General features: G+C 44.1%; 1 protein-coding gene across 1 annotated transcript in view; it reads right to left on the bottom strand.

Moving 5' to 3' along the window:
• The window catches only part of LOC124783083 (heparan-alpha-glucosaminide N-acetyltransferase-like), a 101,030-nt gene that overhangs the window by 6,587 nt on the left and 73,708 nt on the right, over nucleotides 1-20,735 (bottom strand). Inside the window, exons 9-10 of the mRNA XM_047253995.1 lie at nucleotides 19,560-19,684; nucleotides 17,057-17,240 (exon numbers count right to left, since the gene is read on the bottom strand). Of these exons, the coding sequence (XP_047109951.1) occupies nucleotides 17,057-17,240; nucleotides 19,560-19,684 (309 nt within the window). The remainder of the gene's footprint in view (nucleotides 1-17,056; nucleotides 17,241-19,559; nucleotides 19,685-20,735) is intronic.

Genomic DNA, 20,735 nt, shown 5'->3' with positions numbered 1-20,735 from the left:
TGTCTAATAAACTATATGCAACGAAGGGCACTCCCACCATGTGGCATTCTTCCTTCTGCCTCTCCCAGCAGGAATCTACTATCCTCTGCTGTCTTCATATTGGCCATCCCATTTTGACCCATGGTTTTTTACTCTTTAATGAGCCCCCCTCCCCCACCCCTTTTGTGTTTGCATGGCCCCTGTCTTTGTGGTTCATATGTAGCTGGACTGCCTCTACCGTTTGACCATTTACACTAAACATGTCCTCCCACCTTTCTTGTCTGTGGTGTTAGAGGATGGCCTTTTTTTTTTGAAAGTAGTTTTTCCTCCCAGATTTAAGTACCTGGATTTTCTTCCAGAAGTTGGGTCCCTCAGTGTTGGCTTTGAGAGGCCTTCAGTCTTGCTTCCATGCTGGCCAGGTTTTCCCCCCTTTTCCCCTACATTTTGTCTGGTATTTTATACCATTTTGTTTCCCCTTTTCTTGTGTCTTCTTCTCGTGATGTTGTCTCAGTTGTGATGTGATCATGGTATGAGTGAGGATTGAAATAGGTTGGTGGCAGTGCTGCTGCTCCATTCTGCATAGTGCCTTTGGCCCCCCCCCCCCCCTCTCCAAACTCTTGTCCTTTACTCTTTTTGCTGCCTCAACTTTCCATTTGTCTCTTTGTTTGCCTATTTTCCTTACCCTTGACTGGGGTGTGCTATTTGTGTTGTCCCTGCCTTAGTTTCTGTCACCTTAGATCCGATGACCTCCCCGTTTGGTTCTCCCAACCGTCCTCCTTCCCCCAAAATCAACCAACCAGCCAACATCTGCTGGTTCTTTAGGATTTGTGCAAAGAATTTGTATTTGGAATTGGATATGCCTGGAGTGCAATCAAATTAAATCAGGTGATGCTGAGGGAATAGATTAGGGAATGAGATGCTTAAAGTAGTAGATGAGTTTTGCTATTTGGGCAGCAAACATACGATGATGGCCAAAGTAGAGTGGATATAAAATGCAGACTGGAAATGGCAAGAAAAGCGTTTCTGAAGAAGAGAAATTTGTAAACATCAAGTATAGATTTAAGTGTCGGGAAGTCTTTTCTGAAGGTGTTTGGAGTGTTGCCATATATGGAAGTGAAACATGGAATATAAGCAATTTAGACAAGAAGAAAATAAAGCTTTTGAAATGTGGTGCTACAGAAGAATGCTGAAGATTAAATGTGTAGATCATGTAACTAATGAGGAGGTACTGAATAGAATTGGGGAGAAATGAAATTTATTGGCACACACTGACTAGAAGAAGGGATCGATTGGTAGAGACACATTCTGAGACATCAAGGGATCACCAATTTGTTGCTGGGGGGGAAGTGTGAGGGGTAAAAACCATAGAGGGAGACCAAGAGATTGATACAGTAAACAGATTATGAAGGATGTAGGTTGCAGTAGTTACTCGGAGATAAAGTGACTTTCACAGGATAGAGTAGCATGGAGAGCTGCATCAAAACAGTCTTCTGGCTGAAGATCACAACAACAACAACAACATGCCTGATACTGATGTTTTACATCAAGATTGGAATAAAACACCATGTTGGGTCCTAAGACTCCACGTAGCAGGTGGCCCACTATATGCATGACTTCAGAGTATGCCCATCCTGTACTTGACTGTCACTCCAACATCTAGTACAAAGACAGACAATCTCTCTCTCTTTCTCTCTCTCTCTCTCTCTCTCTCTCTCTCTCTGTCTCTCTTATGCACCCGCACACACCACACACCACACACCACACACACACACACACACACACACACACACACACACACACAAAGAAATGGGACATCTTGGAGGGGCTTCCATGCACAGGGCAGGGTGGAAGATTGGAAAGTAATGAAAGGCTTCCACTTATTCCAGATGGAGCACATTCACCTGACATTTCAATATGATGTCCTTTACCAATATTGTGACTGTTTGGACACGACTTTATTGTACAGAATGTGTGAGCCATCAACACACCTGGCCGCTGTCCATCCCAACGCTCACTACTTTATTTTCATAAATGCTGCCATAAACAGTTACATTTCTGCCCCCAGCGAGAACATGCTGTCATTATATGCAGCAGGCAGTATGTTTACAAACTTCAGAAAACCAGAATGTAGTTAATGTTCTAGTTTCTTCAGATGTGATTGTCACAGTTTGTATACCTGCAGCGAAGAACATGTGTGTGTGGTTTTTTTAAATGTTAAAGTATTGGTTTTAAAGTGACCAAATTAATCCTGTCAAGGACTTTGGACTTCGAGAAAGGAATACGATACTCAGCTTTCTGTTCCTGTGTTACATATTGTAGTATACACTGAATGGAAACCAACCATGCAAGAAGCATGTGTAAAAGCTGTTAGTTATGGCTACTGATACCATAGTACAAAGAATGTACTGTTATCTGTGTACAATATCCTGCCAAATTACTCAAGTACAAAAGTCGTTTTCGTCCAGGCCTGTCTTTCAGGCTTAGAATACAGCTGTTTCACCACACGGGCCAGTTGGTTACTTCGTTCCAGTACAAGTGTTTCTGAGCTGTGCAGGTGGTCATTTTCTCTGCAGTATATCCTGCATTCTCACATTTTCCCTGTCCTAAACCTCCACTAACCTGTTTCCCACTACCTCATCCTACCTTTCCCTTGTCTCTTCTGACCACACAACTCCTTCCCCATCCAGATCATGCAGTGCCTTCTCCTGCCACTTGCCCCCCCCCCCCCTCCCCCTTCCTCCATCCCTCAAGTGAGTTCCCTCTGTGGTGTCACCGCCAGACAGCACACTTGCTAGGTGGTAGCCTTTAAATCGGCCGCGGTCCGTTAGTATACGTCGGACCTGTGTGTCGCCACTGTCAGTGATTGCAGACCGAGCGCCACCACACGGCAGGTCTAGAGAGACTTACTAGCACTCATCCCAGTTGTACAGTCGACGTTAATAGCAATGGTTCACTGACAAATACGCTCTCATTTGCCAAGACGATAGTTAGCATAGCCTTCAGCTACGTCATTTGCTACGACCTAGCAAGGCGCCATTACCAGTTATATTGTGAAGCATGTACAGTCAAGAGCGATGTACACCAATTGTGGATTAAAGTTAAGTATTCCAAGAACTACGTTCTTTTCTTTATAGGATAATTACTTTATCTTGTTCCAGACCTCACGCCAATCTGCGTGAGCTTAACGCGTGCCTTTCAGCTACCTCCGAGTGGCTTGGCTGTCTTGCCACGCCACTACACCCTCTTCCTCCCCTCCCCTCCCCTCCCTCCCTCTTTTCCACCAGTCTCCCGCACTCTCTCCTCTTCCTGTTCTTCTCCATCTTCCTTCTCTCCAAGCCCAACCCTCCCCCCCCCCCCCCCCTTCCTCTATCTCTTATGTTCTCTACCCTCTGTACCCCTTTCTTCTTGTCATGCAACCTCTGAGTGATCTGTCACAAAACCGGCTACGCAGTATCTCGCTACCTCCTCTTCGCCCTGTGCATTCTTCCATATCTCCTCCCCACCTCCATCAACACAAGCAACTGCTTTCACTAGTAAGTAATCAGTCCCATAATTGGGAGTGTGCACTTGGGTGTCTATGTAGTTGTGTGTGTGAATGTTTATACTTTTGCAGAAATGAAAGAGAGAGAGAGAAAGAGAGAGAGAGAGAGAGAGAGAGAGCACTTGGAAGCTAATGTGAATATGAATATGAATATCCAGGTGGGAGAGAATGTGAGGAATAGGGCAAAGAGGAGGGAAGGTGGAAATCACAGCGAAGAGAAGTGTGGCAGAGTCCAACTGATAAACCCACCCAAGGGCGGGCAGCAGGTACGCAACATCTCAAAGCCACAAAAAGAATAGAATAGGATGTGTGAGCAGGGGAAGAGCAGCCAACGATGACACAGGAAACCAAGAGCTGAGACCACTGAACCAGAAGAGGGTGGGGGTGAGGTCCCAGTGTCAACTAGAGGACTATCAACAGTGCTTTTGTAAAGGGCATCTTTGGCCAAACAGATACCACGATTGCGAACTGTGTCCAAGAGGAGCAGTGTGGAAGGCACAGCTGAGCCATAAGCTTGATAGCAATAGTCCAGATGGAACAGAACTAAGGCCCAAGCAACAGAGAAAGTACAGTTCTGGTTCAGGATGGATCATAGTATGGAGACAGAAACGCACCACCCACGATTAAAGGGGTGGACAATTAAATCCATGCAAAAGTGTCCATGTGGAAGTGCACCAGACGGCACCCTGCAGCTGTTGGTTTGCAGAAAATCCTAAGAAATTTTGGTCTTATGTCTAAGCGGTAGGTGGATCAAAACAAAATGTCCAGACACTCTGTGACCAAAATGGTACTGAAACAGAGGATGACAGACTAAAGGCCGAAATACTAAATGTCTTTTTCCAAAGTTGTTTCACAGAGGAAGATTGCACTGTAGTTCCTTCTCTAGATTGTCGCACAGATGACAAAATGGTAGATATCGAAATAGACGACAGAGGGATAGAGAAACAATTAAAATCACTCAAAAGAGGAAAGGCCTCTGGACCTGATGGGATACCAGTTCAATTTTACACAGAGTACGCGAAGGAACTTGCCCCCCTTCTTGCAGCGGTGTACCATAGGTCTCTAGAAGAGCGTAGCGTTCCAAAGGATTGGAAAAGGGCACAGGTCATCCCCGTTTTCAAGAAGGGACGTCGAACAGATGTGCAGAACTATAGACCTATATCTCTAACGTCGATCAGTTGTAGAATTTTGGAACACGTATTGTGTTCGAGTATAATGACTTTTCTGGAGACTAGAAATCTACTCTGTAGGAATCAGCATGGGTTTCGAAAAAGGCGGTCATGTGATACCCAGCTCGCGCTATTCGTCCACGAGACTCAGAGGGCCATAGATACGGGTTCACAGGTAGATGCCGTGTTTCTTGACTTCCGCAAGGCGTTCGATACAGTTCCCCACAGTCGTTTAATGAACAAAGTAAGAGCATATGGACTATCAGACCAATTGTGTGATTGGATTGAGGAGTTCCTAGATAACAGGACGCAGCATGTCATTCTCAATGGAGAGAAGTCTTCCGAAGTAAGAGTGATTTCAGGTGTGCCGCAGGGGAGTGTCATAGGACCGTTGCTATTCACAATATACATAAATGACCTTGTGGATGACATCGGAAGTTCACTGAGGCTTTTTGCGGATGATGCTATGGTGTATCGAGAGGTTGTAACAATGGAAAATTGTACTGAAATGCAGGAGGATCTGCAGCGAATTGACGCATGGTGCAGGGAATGGCAATTGAATCTCAATGTAGACAAGTGTAATGTGCTGCGAATACACAGAAAGATAGATCCTTTATCATTTAGCTACAAAATAGCAGGTCAGCAACTGGAAGCAGTTAATACCATAAATTACCTGGGAGTACGCATTAGGAGTGATTTAAAATGGAATGATCATATAATGTTGATCGTCGGTAAAGCAGATGCCAGACTGAGATTCATTGGAAGAATCCTAAGGAAATGCAATCCGAAAACAAAGGAAGTAGGTTACAGTACGCTTGTTCGCCCACTGCTTGAATACTGCTCAGCAGTGTGGGATCCGTACCAGATAGGGTTGATAGAAGATATAGAGAAGATCCAACAGAGAGCAGCGCACTTCGTTACAGGATCATTTAGTAATCGCGAAAGCGTTACGGAGATGATAGATAAACTCCAGTGGAAGACTGCAGGAGAGACGCTCAGTAGCTCGGTACGGGCTTTTGTCAAAGTTTCAAGAACATACCTTCACCGAAGAGTCAAGCAGTATATTGCTCCCTCCTACGTATATCTCGCGAAGAGACCATGAGGATAAAATCAGAGAGATTAGAGCCCACACAGAGGCATACCGACAATCCTTCTTTCCACAAACAATACGAGACTGGAATAGAAGTGAGAACCGATAGAGGTACTCAAGGTACCCTCCGCCACACACCGTCAGGTGGCTTGCGGAGTATGGATGTGGATGTAGATGTAGATGTAGATGAAGCCATTGAATATGAACTAGCGCAGATACAGCATCATCCACATACAGAGCAGGAGTGATCAACAGTCCAACACAGACCACAAAGTCCATTAACAGCGATGAGAAGAAAGGCACTTAATATAGATCCCTGTGGAACGCCATTCTCCTGGGACTGTGGAGATCCGAGAACATTGCCAACCTGAACCTGGAATGACCACTGGGTCAGGAACTGGAAAATAAAAATCAGAAAGGGACCCAAAAGGCCCCAATCATGGACAGTTAGAAAGATTTGATAGCACAAAGTCATGTCATAGGCCTTACAAAGATTGAAGAAAACTGTGATAAGATGCCAATGCGGGGAAAGGGCCTGTCATATTGCAGTTTCCAATTGATGCAGATGATCGACTGGAGACCGTCCCTTCCAAAAGTTAAGACTGGCAAAGAGACAAGAGGTCCCTAGATTTGAGGACCAAACAGAGCTGATGAGCTACCATCTGTTCAACTAACTTGCAGAGGACATTGGTCAGACTGATCGGCCTGTAACTATCAAGGGGTGATGGCTTCTTACCGGGCTTTAAATAGGACAGGAGCCACAATACTGTTCCTCCACTTAGGGGGAGAAACATATTGGAATCAAATATGGTTAAATATCTGGAGGAGATATTACCAATGTGGAGGACTGAGGTGTTGAAGCAGCTGCTTATGTATGGAAGTTCCCATTCATTAGAATGTTTATTGTACGATTCGTCTGACAAGGGGTAAAATGTAAGTGGGAAGCTTCAGCCCGTTTCTGGAGGAGGACAGCACCTGGATAGGAGGCTGAGGCTGAGGCCATCACAAAACGCGTCGCACCTTGGGAATGTGTTCTGTGAGAACTGATGGTTCTGTACAAAGGCCACCCGAAACAGAAAGATCCGGGATGGAAGACTGCCTCTGGCAACCTTGCAAGGTGTGGAGCACAGCCAATAGCTGTGACATAGGGACAGAAAATCCCAGGTAAGAGACAAATTGTTCTCTACACCCCACTTGGTCTATTTGATTAAGTAATGGACTTTGGTATGAAGATGTTTGAAGGTAATATGCCTGGTGGAGAAAGGATCTCACTTAATACACTGCAACGCCCAATACCAATCACAGATGGTGATAGCAATGGCCGTGCTCCACCACAGGACTGGCCAGCAGCAAAAGGGGCCTGTCGTGTGGGACGACAATGCCGGCAGCACAAATAACTCTATCAGACATATGACAAACAACTTCATCAAAACAACTGACAAAGAGAGAGGGGGGGGGGGGGGGGTTACACAAGACCTGGGAGATATATAGTGATTGATAGCCCAGTGGGGTGTGGGAAGGGAATGTGAGACTCAATGAAAAGTAATCACTATCTCAGAGGTCATCACACAGTGACTAATGTAATGAAGGGAGAAGGGGAGGGGAAGTGAGTGAAAGATCTATGGTAGAGGAAGTGGCATAATCAGGACTGAAATGTGTAGTGGTACCATCATTAAGGTAGCACAGGTGATGGTCCGCCAGGAACTGTGTACGAGACCCCGACTAGGCAAAGCAGCACTGACCCACAAGGAGTGATGGGCATTAAAATCCCCAAGGACAAGGAAGGGAAGTGGTAGTTGCTGAAGGAGGGAAATTAAAGGAGTGGACATATGTGCTGCTAGATCTGTGAGGATAGTAGCTTCTATGACAGAATTTCGCCTAGATTTAATCTGAAGATGGGTAGGATTACAAAGTTTTGGAAGATTCAGATTCTATAGTAGTATTCTAATCAGAAGTCAGCAAGCCATTAATACAATATTTCTGTTTTCTGTTAAAGCTGATTGTAGGAAAATAGCACACAGCTGTGTGCACAATTTTAGTTAAAATATATATTAGAAAATATATAGCCTATTTCCGTTTGACATTTATCAAAACATTGAATAAAAATTTTAAGTAAATCAGTCACAAACTTTCTCAGATTTTTGCTAACAACCTTTCCCTGTTATATGAGATATATTTATAATTTATACATATTAGAAAAATATACAGCCCCTATCCGTCCAAATGTTTATCAGAATACTGTGCTAAATTTTGTAATTTAGAGAGTTTTGGTAAAAACTTTAAACAACAACTTGTCTTTATATAGTGGTATTGAAGACAAATAAAGGTATTAAAAATTAAACTACTACAATTACTTGGCACATTTGATACTTTCCAAGTTTTAGTGTTGTGACTCGCCGATTTTTCAAAGTGCCGCCGCACAGTTACGCGCATCCTCTGCATGTAGCGCTGTCTGCCAGCCATGCAGCAGCAGCGCCACCTAAGGGGCCAGCCAGCCAGCGGCCGCTAGACTTGGACTCAGTTATGATTTGACTGTTAAAGTGTACGCACGTTTTGCTCTGTTTACTTGATCTGTGACTTTCATGAATTGCGTCTTCCTTGAAATATATTTGTTCAACTTGAAGTTATAACAATTGGCAACAAGGATGGGATATTTTTCTTTTCCATCGTTGACCCACATGTTTCCATGGCTACTTTAGTGCAACTATTGCAAGGTTTCATCGAACAGCAAACGCTTCTCACAAATGCGATTCGTGATTTTGTCGTGGCATCAAATGTCTCTCGTCGTTGTCTCTACCTCCTTTTCCTCCTTACGACGAGACGGCAGAAGACTGGTCTGATTACGAAAAACGTCTTCGACAGCACTTCTTGGCATTTCATCTCGCGGACGAACAAACATGTAAGTCTCTCTTCCTTTCATGGATTTCACCTCAAATGTATCGGTTGTTGTCGTAATTGGCTCCTTTGAAAGATTCTGCATCTTTGTCCTTTGCTGAAATGTGCTCACTTCTGTCTGTCTATTTTCAAAAGCAAATGCATGTGGTAGCCTCTTGTGTTGCCTTTTATCGTTGTCAAAAACAACTGAATCAAACCTATCGTGCTTGGGCTGCTGAACCTCCCGGCCTCAGTAGAAAGTGTCAATATGTTACTGAAGTTCACAAAGAATCCTACGCCGATTCCATGGTACAGGATGCTATTATCTGATTGGCGCCCGACAAAGAAGTTAGGCAACATGCCCTTCAGTTGGCAAATCCGACTCTAGATGAAGTCCTATCCATCGGTCAGTCTTTTGAAATTTCTCATGCTGCTGGAGCGCAAATAGAGGCATGGGGCAATGTCGAGGAAATACAACCTCTGTGCGATGTTGACGAGAGCGTGTGGCGTGTCCCCACCGGCCGACGTGGCTGCAGTACACTCCCAAGCGCAGCCTCAGCCTAACTATAAACAAACCTCTAAGAAACTGCAGCAAAACCCACGGCAACTTCCTTCATGTCCGCGGTGTTTTACGAAACATTCATGAGAAAATTGTCCACAACATTGGGCCGTGTGTCACAAATCCAAAAAAAAAAAAAAAGAGCGGTCATGTGTCATCCGTTTGCAAATCCGACTGCATACATGATGTTCATGAACATGACGCTGATTCTGATTCTGTGTTGTCTGTCAATTGCACTTCTTCCCTTTCAGGGAAGTTATTCCTCACTGTCCAAATACTTGGTCGAGATGTTCGCATGCAGGTGGATACTGGTTCTGCTGCCACTATCATCAATTCTCAGATGTATCTTCAGTTGGGTTCTCCAATCCTGTCACCTGTCACTAGGCAATTACGGACTTAACAATAAACAGAAGATTTCTCTCTTGGGAAAATTGATGCTGAGGTATCTTACAAATCTGTCGTTCGCACTGTTCCCATATTTGTGGTTGACCACAGTAACACATTCTATCTTTTTGGTTTCGATGCCTTTTGCGTTTTTGGGTTCTCCATAGATGGCTCTGTCAATATCGTCTCTGATGCTATTCCTTATGCTCAATTGGATTCCTTGTTGATGACATTTTTGTCCCTTTTTTCTCCTGGGTTAGGCCATGCAAACGACTTTGAAGCTCATATCACGTTCAAACCCACTGCTCGGCCTAAGTTTTTTCGGGCTCGGCCCATTCCTGTGGCCCTTCGTGATCAGGTCAAAGGGGAGCTGGATTGTCTCACTGCTTTAGGGGTCTTGCTTCCTGTGACTTCCAGTGAGTGGTCCTCTCCTGTCAGCCAAATGGTGATATTCGTTTCTGTGGAGATTTCAAAGCCACTGTAAATGCTCAATGCCTTATCGACACTTACCCTATGCCTCGACCTGAAGAATTGTTCACTAAACTTGCTGGAGGCCAGTATTTTTCTAAACTTAACCTGTCAGAAGCTTATCATCAAATTCCTCTCGACGCTGCTTCCCAACAGTTCCTGGTCCTTAACACGCCTTTCGGCCTCTATCAATACCGAACAATTGCCATTCGGGGTTGCCAGCGCCCCTGCTCTCTTTCAGCGATTCTTGGAACAATTATTGCTCACTGTCCCTGGGTGTATAAATTACCAGGACGACATTGTTGTCACTGGCTCCACCACTGTCCAACATCTTCAAAATCTCCACACACTTTTTCATGTCTTACAGCCTGCCAGTCTTAAGTGTAATTTTCAGAAATCAAAATTTTTTCAGGCATCTATCACATACTTGGGGTTTCAACTCTCTCGGGATGGTATTCGTCCGCTTCAGCAAACTGTTGCTGCAATTGATGCCCTTCCTCGCCCTACATCTGTTAAGGAACTGCAGGCCTTCTTGGGGAAAATAGCATACTATCAAAAGTTTTTACCGTCTGCTGCTTCGGTGGCTCAGCTGTTGCATCGCCTGTTGCATAAAAACGTGCCTTTTCACTGGTCCGTGTCATGCGATGCGGCTTTCCAGAAATTGAAGACTATGCTGAAACAGGCCCCGTGCCTGGCTACTTATCAACCTGGCCAACATCTTGTTCGTGCCACGGATGCCTCTCAATACAGGGTCGGTGCAGTCCTTGCGCACCTTTTTTCTGACGGTTCCAACAACCAATTGCTTATGCCTCCAAAACGCTCACGGATGCCCAACAAAAGTATTCTCAAATTGAAAAAGAAGCTCTGGCCATTATTTATGCTCTTCATAAGTTTGGTGTTTTTCTCTATGGATCCAAATTTCATCTTGTTATGGATCACAAACCACTTGTTTCCTTGTTTCATCCATCAACGTCACTTCTCGACAAGGCTGCACACTGCCTCCAGCGTTGGGCTCTTTACTTGTCTCATTTCAATTATGAGATTCATTTCCGGCCAACGGCTCAACATGCGAATGCTGATGCACTGTCTCGACTTCCCATGGGTCCTGATCTGGCATTCGATAGGGACGAACTTTCGTGTTTCCACCTGGATGTTGCAGAGCAGCGGGTTGTGGACGGATTCCCCATCACCGGGGACCAGCAGACGGCTGCTACGGGTTCTGACCCTACACTCTCCCAGGTTTTACGCTGTATCCAGAAGGGTTGGCCAGATCATCCATCCACTAAGACCTCTGATCCGTTGCGGAACTACTACGCTTTGCGTTACCGCCTCACAGCTAGGGATGGTGTTATCCTCCTTTCCACCGACAATGCTTCACCGTGTGTTGTGGTACCTGTGTCTTTGTGTGCTTTGGTCTTGCGCCTCCTTCATCAAGGGCACTGGAGTGTCTCTTACACAAAATCTCTGGCGCGCCGTCATGTGTACTGGCCCGGCATCGACTCTGAAATAGCACACATGGTCGCTGCCTGCGGCCCTTGTGCGTGACAGGCCACCGCCCCGAAGTCATCTTTGTCACTATGGCCTTCGCCTGAGAAGCCCTGGGAGCGTATTCATGCTGACTTCGTGGGACCTTTTTTAGGTACTTATTGGCTTCTCGTTATTGACACCTACTCTAACTTTCCTTTCATTGTCCATTGCACGTCGCCTACCACCGCGGCAACCACCAATGCTCTAGCTTGCATTTTCTCTTTGGAAGGCTTTCCCTCTACTCTTATTACTGATAATGGTCCGCAATTTGCCTCTTCCGATTTTGCGGATTTTTGTGCCCATCACGGCGTCATGCATGTCACAGCCCCTCCGTTCCATCCACAGTCAAACAGTGAGGCTGAACGACTGGTCCGCACATTTAAGGCTCAGATGAGGAAACTCCTGACTTCTTCTGCTGATGATGCACTTCTCCAATTTCTGGCTTCTTACCGTTTCACCCCCGTGGGCGACCACAGCCCGGCTGAGCTCTTACATGGCCAACAGCCCTGCACGCTACTTCATCTTCAGCGGCCTTCCACCTCACGGCCGCGGGTGCCTTCGCTTGGCCGGTTCACCGCCGACGAGCTGGTATGGGTACGGGGATATAGCAGGCGGACAAAATGGAGTCCTGGCCGCATCTTACGATACCATGGCCAACGCCTGCATGAAATCCAGACGGACACAGGTGTTGCATGTGGCATTCGGACCAGCTTCGGCCTCGTGTGCCAGCAACGCGTTCCGGATGCCGCTACACCACCTTCGGCTCTACCTGACGCTCGGGATACTGCAATCTCTCGTTACTCACAACGCTGTCCTCTCACCATCATATCGGTGCCAGCACAAGAACTGACACCACCAGGAGACGTGCCCATGCAGGAACCAGATGACCATCATCTGTCGGAGCAACTCTACTCGCCTCCTTCTCCTACGGGTGCGGACACATCGCCCATGTCTATAACAACCGGACTTGATGCAATGGCCAGATTGGTGCACGGGGCCCCAGCAGATTCGACCCACACGTCTCCTGTCATCTCGACTCGTTATCATCAGAGACACTTTTGTTCATACGTGAAGCCTCTTCCTCGAGACTTTATGGCCAGTCAAACAACACCTACGGACGTTTGCAATCTACAGGCCATCTCCATCAAGACCTGTGCAAAAACTTCAAAAGGGGAGAAAAGTGTTGTGACTCGCCAATCTTTCAAAGTGCCGCCGCGCAGTTATGCGCGTCCTCTACATGCGGCACCGTCTGCCAGCCATGCAGCAGCAGCGCCATCTAAGCGGCCAGCCAGCCAGCGGCCGCTAGACTTGGACTCAGTTATGATTTGACTGTTAAAGTGTACACACGTCTTACTCTGTTTCCTTGATCTGTGACTTTCATGTATTGCGTCTTCCTTGAAATATATTTGTTCAACTCGAAGTTATAACATTTAGAATGGAAATTAAAATGGCTCTCTTCCCTGAGATAAAAACTGTCCTGCTTCATATATGAAGAAAGGTCGAGGATGACTTCTTCAGCATTTCTGGCAATGTACTGCATCATCATGTGATGCTTTGGTCATGATATGGTGACATGTCACTAGTTGCAGCAAACTGGTGATTTTTGAGCCTGATAAATTTTATAGGCTTCAGAAGTAGGTATTTATTTTGAAACCATTACTTTTTTTTATCTTTGATGAATCCCTTACAGTATCTGACTAACACAAGCTCATAGTTAAAACAATTTACATATTTGTTTGGCGCAGCAAGCAACATTCTTGCCTCATGTGTGGCTTGTCATACTTGCCACATATAGTTTCTCTCTTCTACACTTTGGCCATATGTTCATAGTGCTAACACTTTGAAGACTGCATGGGATGAGAAACATAGGGCCACACATCAAGCGCATGGTATAAGCCATTATGGGTTTAGACTGAGATGGTGATTTATATGTTGTCATATTATGAGCTCCCAATTTTCATTCTGTAATTCTTTGATGCCGTGTGCTTTAGGGCTGTGCACAATACATCATAGCTACAGTTGAGAGTTCATTGATGATCCATGTCTGTCTTCATACTTTTGCATGCAGTATTTGCAGGCATGACTGTTGATATCTGTATCTGCTAGTAAGTGTCCCAATACACCGACGCTTCACCGATATCAGGATTTTTTCATATAAAAAGAAGAAAAACACGTTTTCAAATGATTCCTCTATTCTTTTAATAATCAAAAAGACATTTTATGAAACTGTGTTGTGTTTACAGCTTTACAAACAACAACTAAATATTGTACTGGGTTATTCAGTACTGTCAAAACCTACGAGCCTGTTACAAAGCATTTCTTAGTCATTACTTTTGTTACTAAATATCATCCCTTATTAAGATATTTTTGCTAACCTATCAAGTTGTGAGTATAGCCATAGTGAATGTCCCATTTGAGTGGGATCTCTTTGCTGAAGAGATTTTTCCTGTCTACATACTGATTAACAGCCACGAAGGCTGTACGGGCATTAATAGTAACAGATGAGGTTACAACAGTTGAGCTCATTGCCACACCAAAATAATTTCAAATTAAATCACCATGCTACTATCTGACGAATGCCAATACAGACAGACAAGGCAGTTATGCTGTACTGCAGCAGATCTCTGAAGTGGCAAAGCACAGATACATACATACTTTGGATGATAGTAGTCGTTTTCTGTCCACCTGCTGTAGCCCTGTTAAAACACCCATTTCATGTTGTGGACCATTGAAAAGCTGGCAATTTGCCCTACCCAGTGGAAACTATACTGTGTGAAAAGGACTGCTGACTCCACCTGAGTTGTACATGAACTGCACGCAGCAAAAAAAAAAATCATGGCAAGTGACAAAATGTATTTGGTATGCCACATCAGTAACAGCTTGCTCCACTGAAAATTATAATTTTGGGGAATACAAAATCTACAGAGTTGCCACAAATGTGCAGGAAAGATGACAGGTGGGTAAAGAAATATTCCTTACTCCACGTCTTCTGAGCATAATGAAGTGGAAAAAGAGACAGACTGAGTTGGGCATGAACTACATGTGGTGAAACCTCTTAGTAAAGTAGGTTTTGTAACTCCCAGGTAGTACAGACACACTGTTGGATAGGAATTATTTGAGGAATTGAAAGCTATGCTGGAAAGCTAGGGACACAAATGTTGATTCAGATACAGCCCCACTTATCTCAACACAACCAATAGAACAGTGCCTACTAGTTGCCCATTAATGAGAGTTTTGCCTCATCTGCTGTCCACTTCACCAGAATATAGCATACGTTTAGGATGAAGTTTTTTAAATAAACCATTCTTATGGTATAGGCAGTTTAGCCACAATTCTCATTTGCTATGACACGCAACATTCTAGTGTTCACCATGCAATGATCGCTGAAGCATGCAGAAAAATGTTTACAGAAGGCTGGTGAGCCAGCTCAGCTTCATTGCTATCCTTTGGCGATATAGAAATGTCCCAGTTCATCATGGAGCGATCAACTTCAAAAGCACATGATGAATTACTAGACAAATAGGATTTCACTTCAATTTGCAGAAAGTTTCTTGCATATCATCACCTAAAGCTAAAATGATATGAACATAATGGAAAGAGATTAGATCAGTTGAGCTGGAGTACTAATGAATGAGAGTACATAAATTCACATTTATTTTTATGGTTGGAGGAATACTGTCAGTGGCCAAATGCATAGAGATGAGGAAATGTGTTTATTAGAGAAACATTCATATAATGCCTGTCCATACTGAAATGATTGGTGGATAAGATGAAGAGCCCAGTTATGTCTCTGGATCTGAATCCTACAGATGCGTGAGACAGATGAACTGAGTTCATGAGCTGCCACCTATGACTGTTACAGACTTCCTGACAGCTTTTTGTCAGAAAATGTGATCAACAAGCAATAGCATTCTTGTCTTGACCAACACAGAAAGCATGCTATGCACATAATAAGAATATGTGCCATCTAAGAGCAAGTGTATCATTTTGCTGCTATGGAAGCGAATTTACAGCTCAGTAACTTTTCCTGACATGTCTACCTTCACTTTCATAACTTTTCTAATTACATGTTTTGGAACTGCTTTATGCCAAATGGCTTCTGATTGAGCTGTATGTGAGAAATGACTGGCAGATTGAGAAAATAAGGCACAGCACTAACATTGCCTCATTCTACACAATAAGTGCTTTGTTCCATTACTAATATAGACTACTTATTAATAACTCTTGGTGATACGTCATATATAACTGAATAATCTGCACGTATCTGTCCTGAGTTTAAGGATGAAAAAGTGTGGTGTGCGGATTAACTGCAATAATGTTGGAACCGCTCCACCTCCAACAATAGATCTCTTTATATTACACCATTGTTTGGCCTGTGATGCATCAGTAGCAAATTATAAATAAATTTGTTAGAAGTTAACTTCTTAATAATGACTATAAGTCCTTGTTAACACTCATTCACAGCTAAAGAAAAACTTAAAATTATTGAAGAAGCGCAGAACCTTGGAAACCATGCAGTGAGAAGAAAGTAAAATGTAAGCGAGAATTGTATTTACCAGGAAGGGGGGAGGGGGCAGGGAGGGAGGGGGGAGGGTGGCGGGAGTGGAGGCCCACAGCTCCAAGAAAAACAAACGGTAATCAACATGCATTTTGTGGTCAAGCATATGGAGCTCGAAAATGGCTCTGCGGTTATGAAGATGAGATGCGACAATATGGATGCTGGTAACACGGATCAAAAGGAGAATCCAGCCTCCTGATATGAACTGGCAGCAATAAGAAGCAAAGGTGTACAGTGATGTGTGTAACTGGCAATGCACAAAAGCTACCACTTTATGTGATATTAAAAAGGAATACTATTCCGAAAACATCACTGAAAGTCATATTGGTGAGAGCAAATCCGAAAGGATGGATGGAATGACCTTGTTGACTGGGTGACACATGTTTGGCAATGTCACATTGGTGCGTTATCGAATTTATGTAACATGTCGGTGCTCAACTGCTTCCATGGACGTACAACTGAGGAAGTGCGAGACAAGCTATAACAAGGGAAAGCTGCCTTGGGTATTATCCCTGGAGGTCTAACAACCATCCTACAACCACTAGGTGTGTGTGTGTATATCAGCCATTCAAACCTGCACTTAAATAGCAATTTGGGCAATGGATGACGCATGCATGCACACAACCCCCCTCCCCCACTCACTCACGGACAAAGACAATTTGTCCTCTCCCCTCCCCCCCCCCCCTCCCTCTTTCAAATTACGGTGCACAGATTATTTGAATGTATGGTATATGTGGTGACTGACACACTTCCTGCCCCCACCCTCGTCTTGCTCTCACCTCAACTTATTGTGCACAGATTATTTGAATGTATCCCGTATTTGCGCTGACAGACACAGCAGTTTTAAATCGTATGGTACTCAAAATATTTTCAGCAAGTATATATCTTTAAATGAGTATTAGTTTACCTGCATATAGGAATGGAGCTCCACTCCACCAGCGATGACAGTCTGCCACAAAGTACAATATGCTAAGCAGAAGGAAAGCCATGCTTGCAGTTGCCAGCACATATGACAGGGACCAGAGATTCTTATTGACTGGGATGATTCCATCTTCTTTCGAGAAATGACAGAGGATTCCAGCTAATATGCCCTGTGTAATTTTTTCAATGGAACATTATTTTCATGAATAATTGATAAAATACACAAGATAAATGAATCTAACAGGTGTTATTAGTTGACTCTTAGCCTATAATTCACTACGCAAATTTAATCTCAAAATGAAGTGTATAATTAACATTGCTGTGATTTAATTAATACATAATTCTTCCTTAGAAAATCCGGGATGGAATAATGACAATATTATGAAAAGGACAGATTGCTACTCACCACATAGTGGAGATGTTGAGTTGCAGACAGGTACAAAAGAAGGCTGCTAAAAAAGTAAGCTTTTGGTCCAAAATACCTTGTTCTAAAAACACACACACACACACACACACACACACACACACACATTAAAGGACAATTCAAATATACATGACCACTGTCACTGGCCACCAGTGCTGGACTGCATGGAACTGCAGACAGGCGAGTGGAGCAGAGGAGAAGAGAAGTAACAAGACTGTGGAGTATTGGTGGGATAGAAGGCTGTGTAATGCTGGAATAGGAGTGCTGAAGGGGATAGGTGGGCGAAGGCTTGTGACTAATGGAGGTTGAGTCCAGAAGGGTTATGGGAACATAGGATATATTGCAGGGAGAGTTCCCATCTGTCCAATTCAGAAAAGCTCTTATTGGTTGAAAGGATCCATATGGAACAGGCTGTGAACAGTCACTGAAGTGAAGAACTCCATGTTGTGTAGCACGCTCGGCAACTGGATGGTCTAACTGTATCCTGGCCACAGTGTGCAAGTGACCATTCATGCAGGAAGACAGCTTGTTGGTTGTCATGCCCCATAAAATGCAGTAGAGTGATTGTTCCTTAGCTTGTAGATCGTTTCACAGGTAGCCCTACCTTTGAAGGGGTAGGTGATGCTTGTGATTGGACTGGAGTAAGTGGTAGTGGGAGGATGTATGGGACAGAACTTGCATCTAGCTCCACTACACGGACATGAGCCATGATGCAAGGGGATGGAAGCAGGGTTAGAGTAGGGATGGACAACAATATTATGTAGGTTCAGTGGGCAGTGGGAGGGGTGGGAAGGTTAATGGGTAGGGTATTACATCTCACTGTGCTCTGAAATGATGAATATCCTGCCCACTATCCTTTGAACCTCTCTCACAGTGGTATTCCCCTGCCCACCGAACCTACACAATGTTCCTGTCCATCCCTCCTCCAATCCTGCTCTCAATCCCTTGGCTCATGGCCCATATCCCTGTAGTAGTGCTGCAGGCAAGACCTGTCCCACACATCCTCCCATCACCATCTTCTCCAGTCCAGGCACAAGCATCACCTATTCCATCAAAGGCAGGGCTATCTGTGAAACTAGTCATGTGATCTACAAGCTAAGCTGCAGCCAATGCGCTTTTCTACATGGGCATTACAACCCACAAGCTGTTTGTCTGCACAAATGGCCACTGACAAACTGTGGCCAAGAGACAGCTGGAACATCCAGTTGCTGAGCACACTGCCCAAACTAATGTTCTTCACTTCGATGACTGCTTCACAGCCTTGCTATCTGGATCTTTTCTCCCAACACAAACTTTTCTGAACTGCACAGACAGGAACTCTCCCTGCAATATACCCTACTTTCCCGTAAGCCCTCTGGCCTCACCCTTCATTAGTGACTGTCGTTTACCAAACTAACCCCTTCCTTGCTCCCGCTCCAACACAGCCTATTCCACCAACACATCCACAGTCTTTTTACGTCTCTCCTTTTTCACTCCTCTTACCCCTTCCCCTCACTGATATCTGTCTAACTGCCCTACCCAGCCACCACCATGTCCGCTATCTCTCCCATTCCCCACCCCAGCCTCCTCCTTACCCACACCAACCAGACTGCTTCTTCTGTTACACACAGTTGCTCACAGTCCAGCCTTGGCAGCCAGAGGCAATGATCGTGTGTGTGTGTGTGTGTGTGTGTGTGTGTGTGTGTGTGTGAAGGGGGGGGGGGGTTACTTTAGAAGCACACCTTTTGTCCGTGCTTGTCTGTGACTCAATGTCTCCACTCTATGATACGTAGCAATCTATCCTTTTCATAATATTGCCATAATTCTTCCTTACATTTTTTTTCTTTTCCCTTGCAAAGATAGTCTGTGTACCTAGAAACAGATAATAACCACTGTTTCCTCCGCAACTGTTACTGTGTCAGACGCTTCCAAGTTCACTATTGCCAACTCCTAGACTAATGGCCACTGGCCTACACTGTGCTACTAAGCAAACTTTGAACAACAGACAGATATATAAATGATAGCCTGATAGACAGTTAGATGGATGGACAGAATATTATTTTTACAATAGACTTTGTGGACTCACAGTAATCACTCCCCATGACAACCAGCGGGAAATTCTCATAAAGGTGTAGTTATAACACTGCAGGATTCTACCAGCATGAACTCCTAGGTACACCATCAGAATTGATGTCAAGGTTCCAAGTATACCTGCAAAGACAAAAATAAAATTGTGGAATGACAGCAACCTGCACACATATTTATTAGTTATTAGTAACAGTCTATCTTCACTCCACATCACCATGGATTGTGAACATCAGTATGTTTCATCTGTTGGTGTAATGTTAATTTGCAGAAATGTAAATAATTAATTTCAGTATTACTGAACACAACTGACTGCAGTCAAGACAAACACACTGCAGCAGTGGTGCTTCACTCAATGGTAGGCCATTTGAATTCTTATGGATAAAGCAACTTTATTACAAGAACATTCTCAACTTCAGGGGATGGATAGCAATGTGATGTTTCCTATCAGCATCCTATGCATCATTGAATTCATCATCAAAGCCCTCTACAACACTTGAAAATGGCACATCACTGAAATCAGCTGATCATGTGAAATAAACAACTGTAACATAATACAGCCAAGGTGGAAAATGGAATGATCATTTAATAAATTTCTGGAAAGCAGAATGTGCTTTCTTCGTAATTTTGTATTCTTGAATTTGGAAGCCACCTCAGTGCTCTCTCTCCCTCATTGCCATCAAAACCACATTGACACGACATTACACTCTACATGATCCCATCACAGCACCCTCTATGAAGAAATTACGTGTCAGACATAGCACTAATGGTTCACAATTTAAAAAACAGGTAGGAAGGAAGATTAGGGTTTAATGTCTTATTGACAATCGTATCATTTACAGTGGAACACTAACTCAGATTGGGAAAGGATAAGAATGGTAATCAGCTATGTCTTGTTCATAGGAACCATCATGGTATGTACCATAAGTGATTTAGGGAAACCACGGAAAACCTTGTAGGCCAAAAGGGGATCCAAACAGCCGTCCTCTCTCATGCGAGTCCAGAATTCTTAGCATGGCACCACTGTGGTAAGTCTCAGATACACAAATTTAGGTGGTTGAAGTCTTAATGGACATCAAAGTCAGCAATTTCATATAACATTTACTCTTTTGCATTACTAAAGAGAGTAATATTGTCAAATATGAAAAGCTACTGACACAATCTAAGAACACAAAAT

The sequence above is a fragment of the Schistocerca piceifrons genome, chromosome 1, assembly GCF_021461385.2.
Source record: "Schistocerca piceifrons isolate TAMUIC-IGC-003096 chromosome 1, iqSchPice1.1, whole genome shotgun sequence".
Lineage (NCBI taxonomy): Eukaryota > Metazoa > Arthropoda > Insecta > Orthoptera > Acrididae > Schistocerca > Schistocerca piceifrons.
This window is presented reverse-complemented; position numbering and strand designations above follow the sequence as displayed.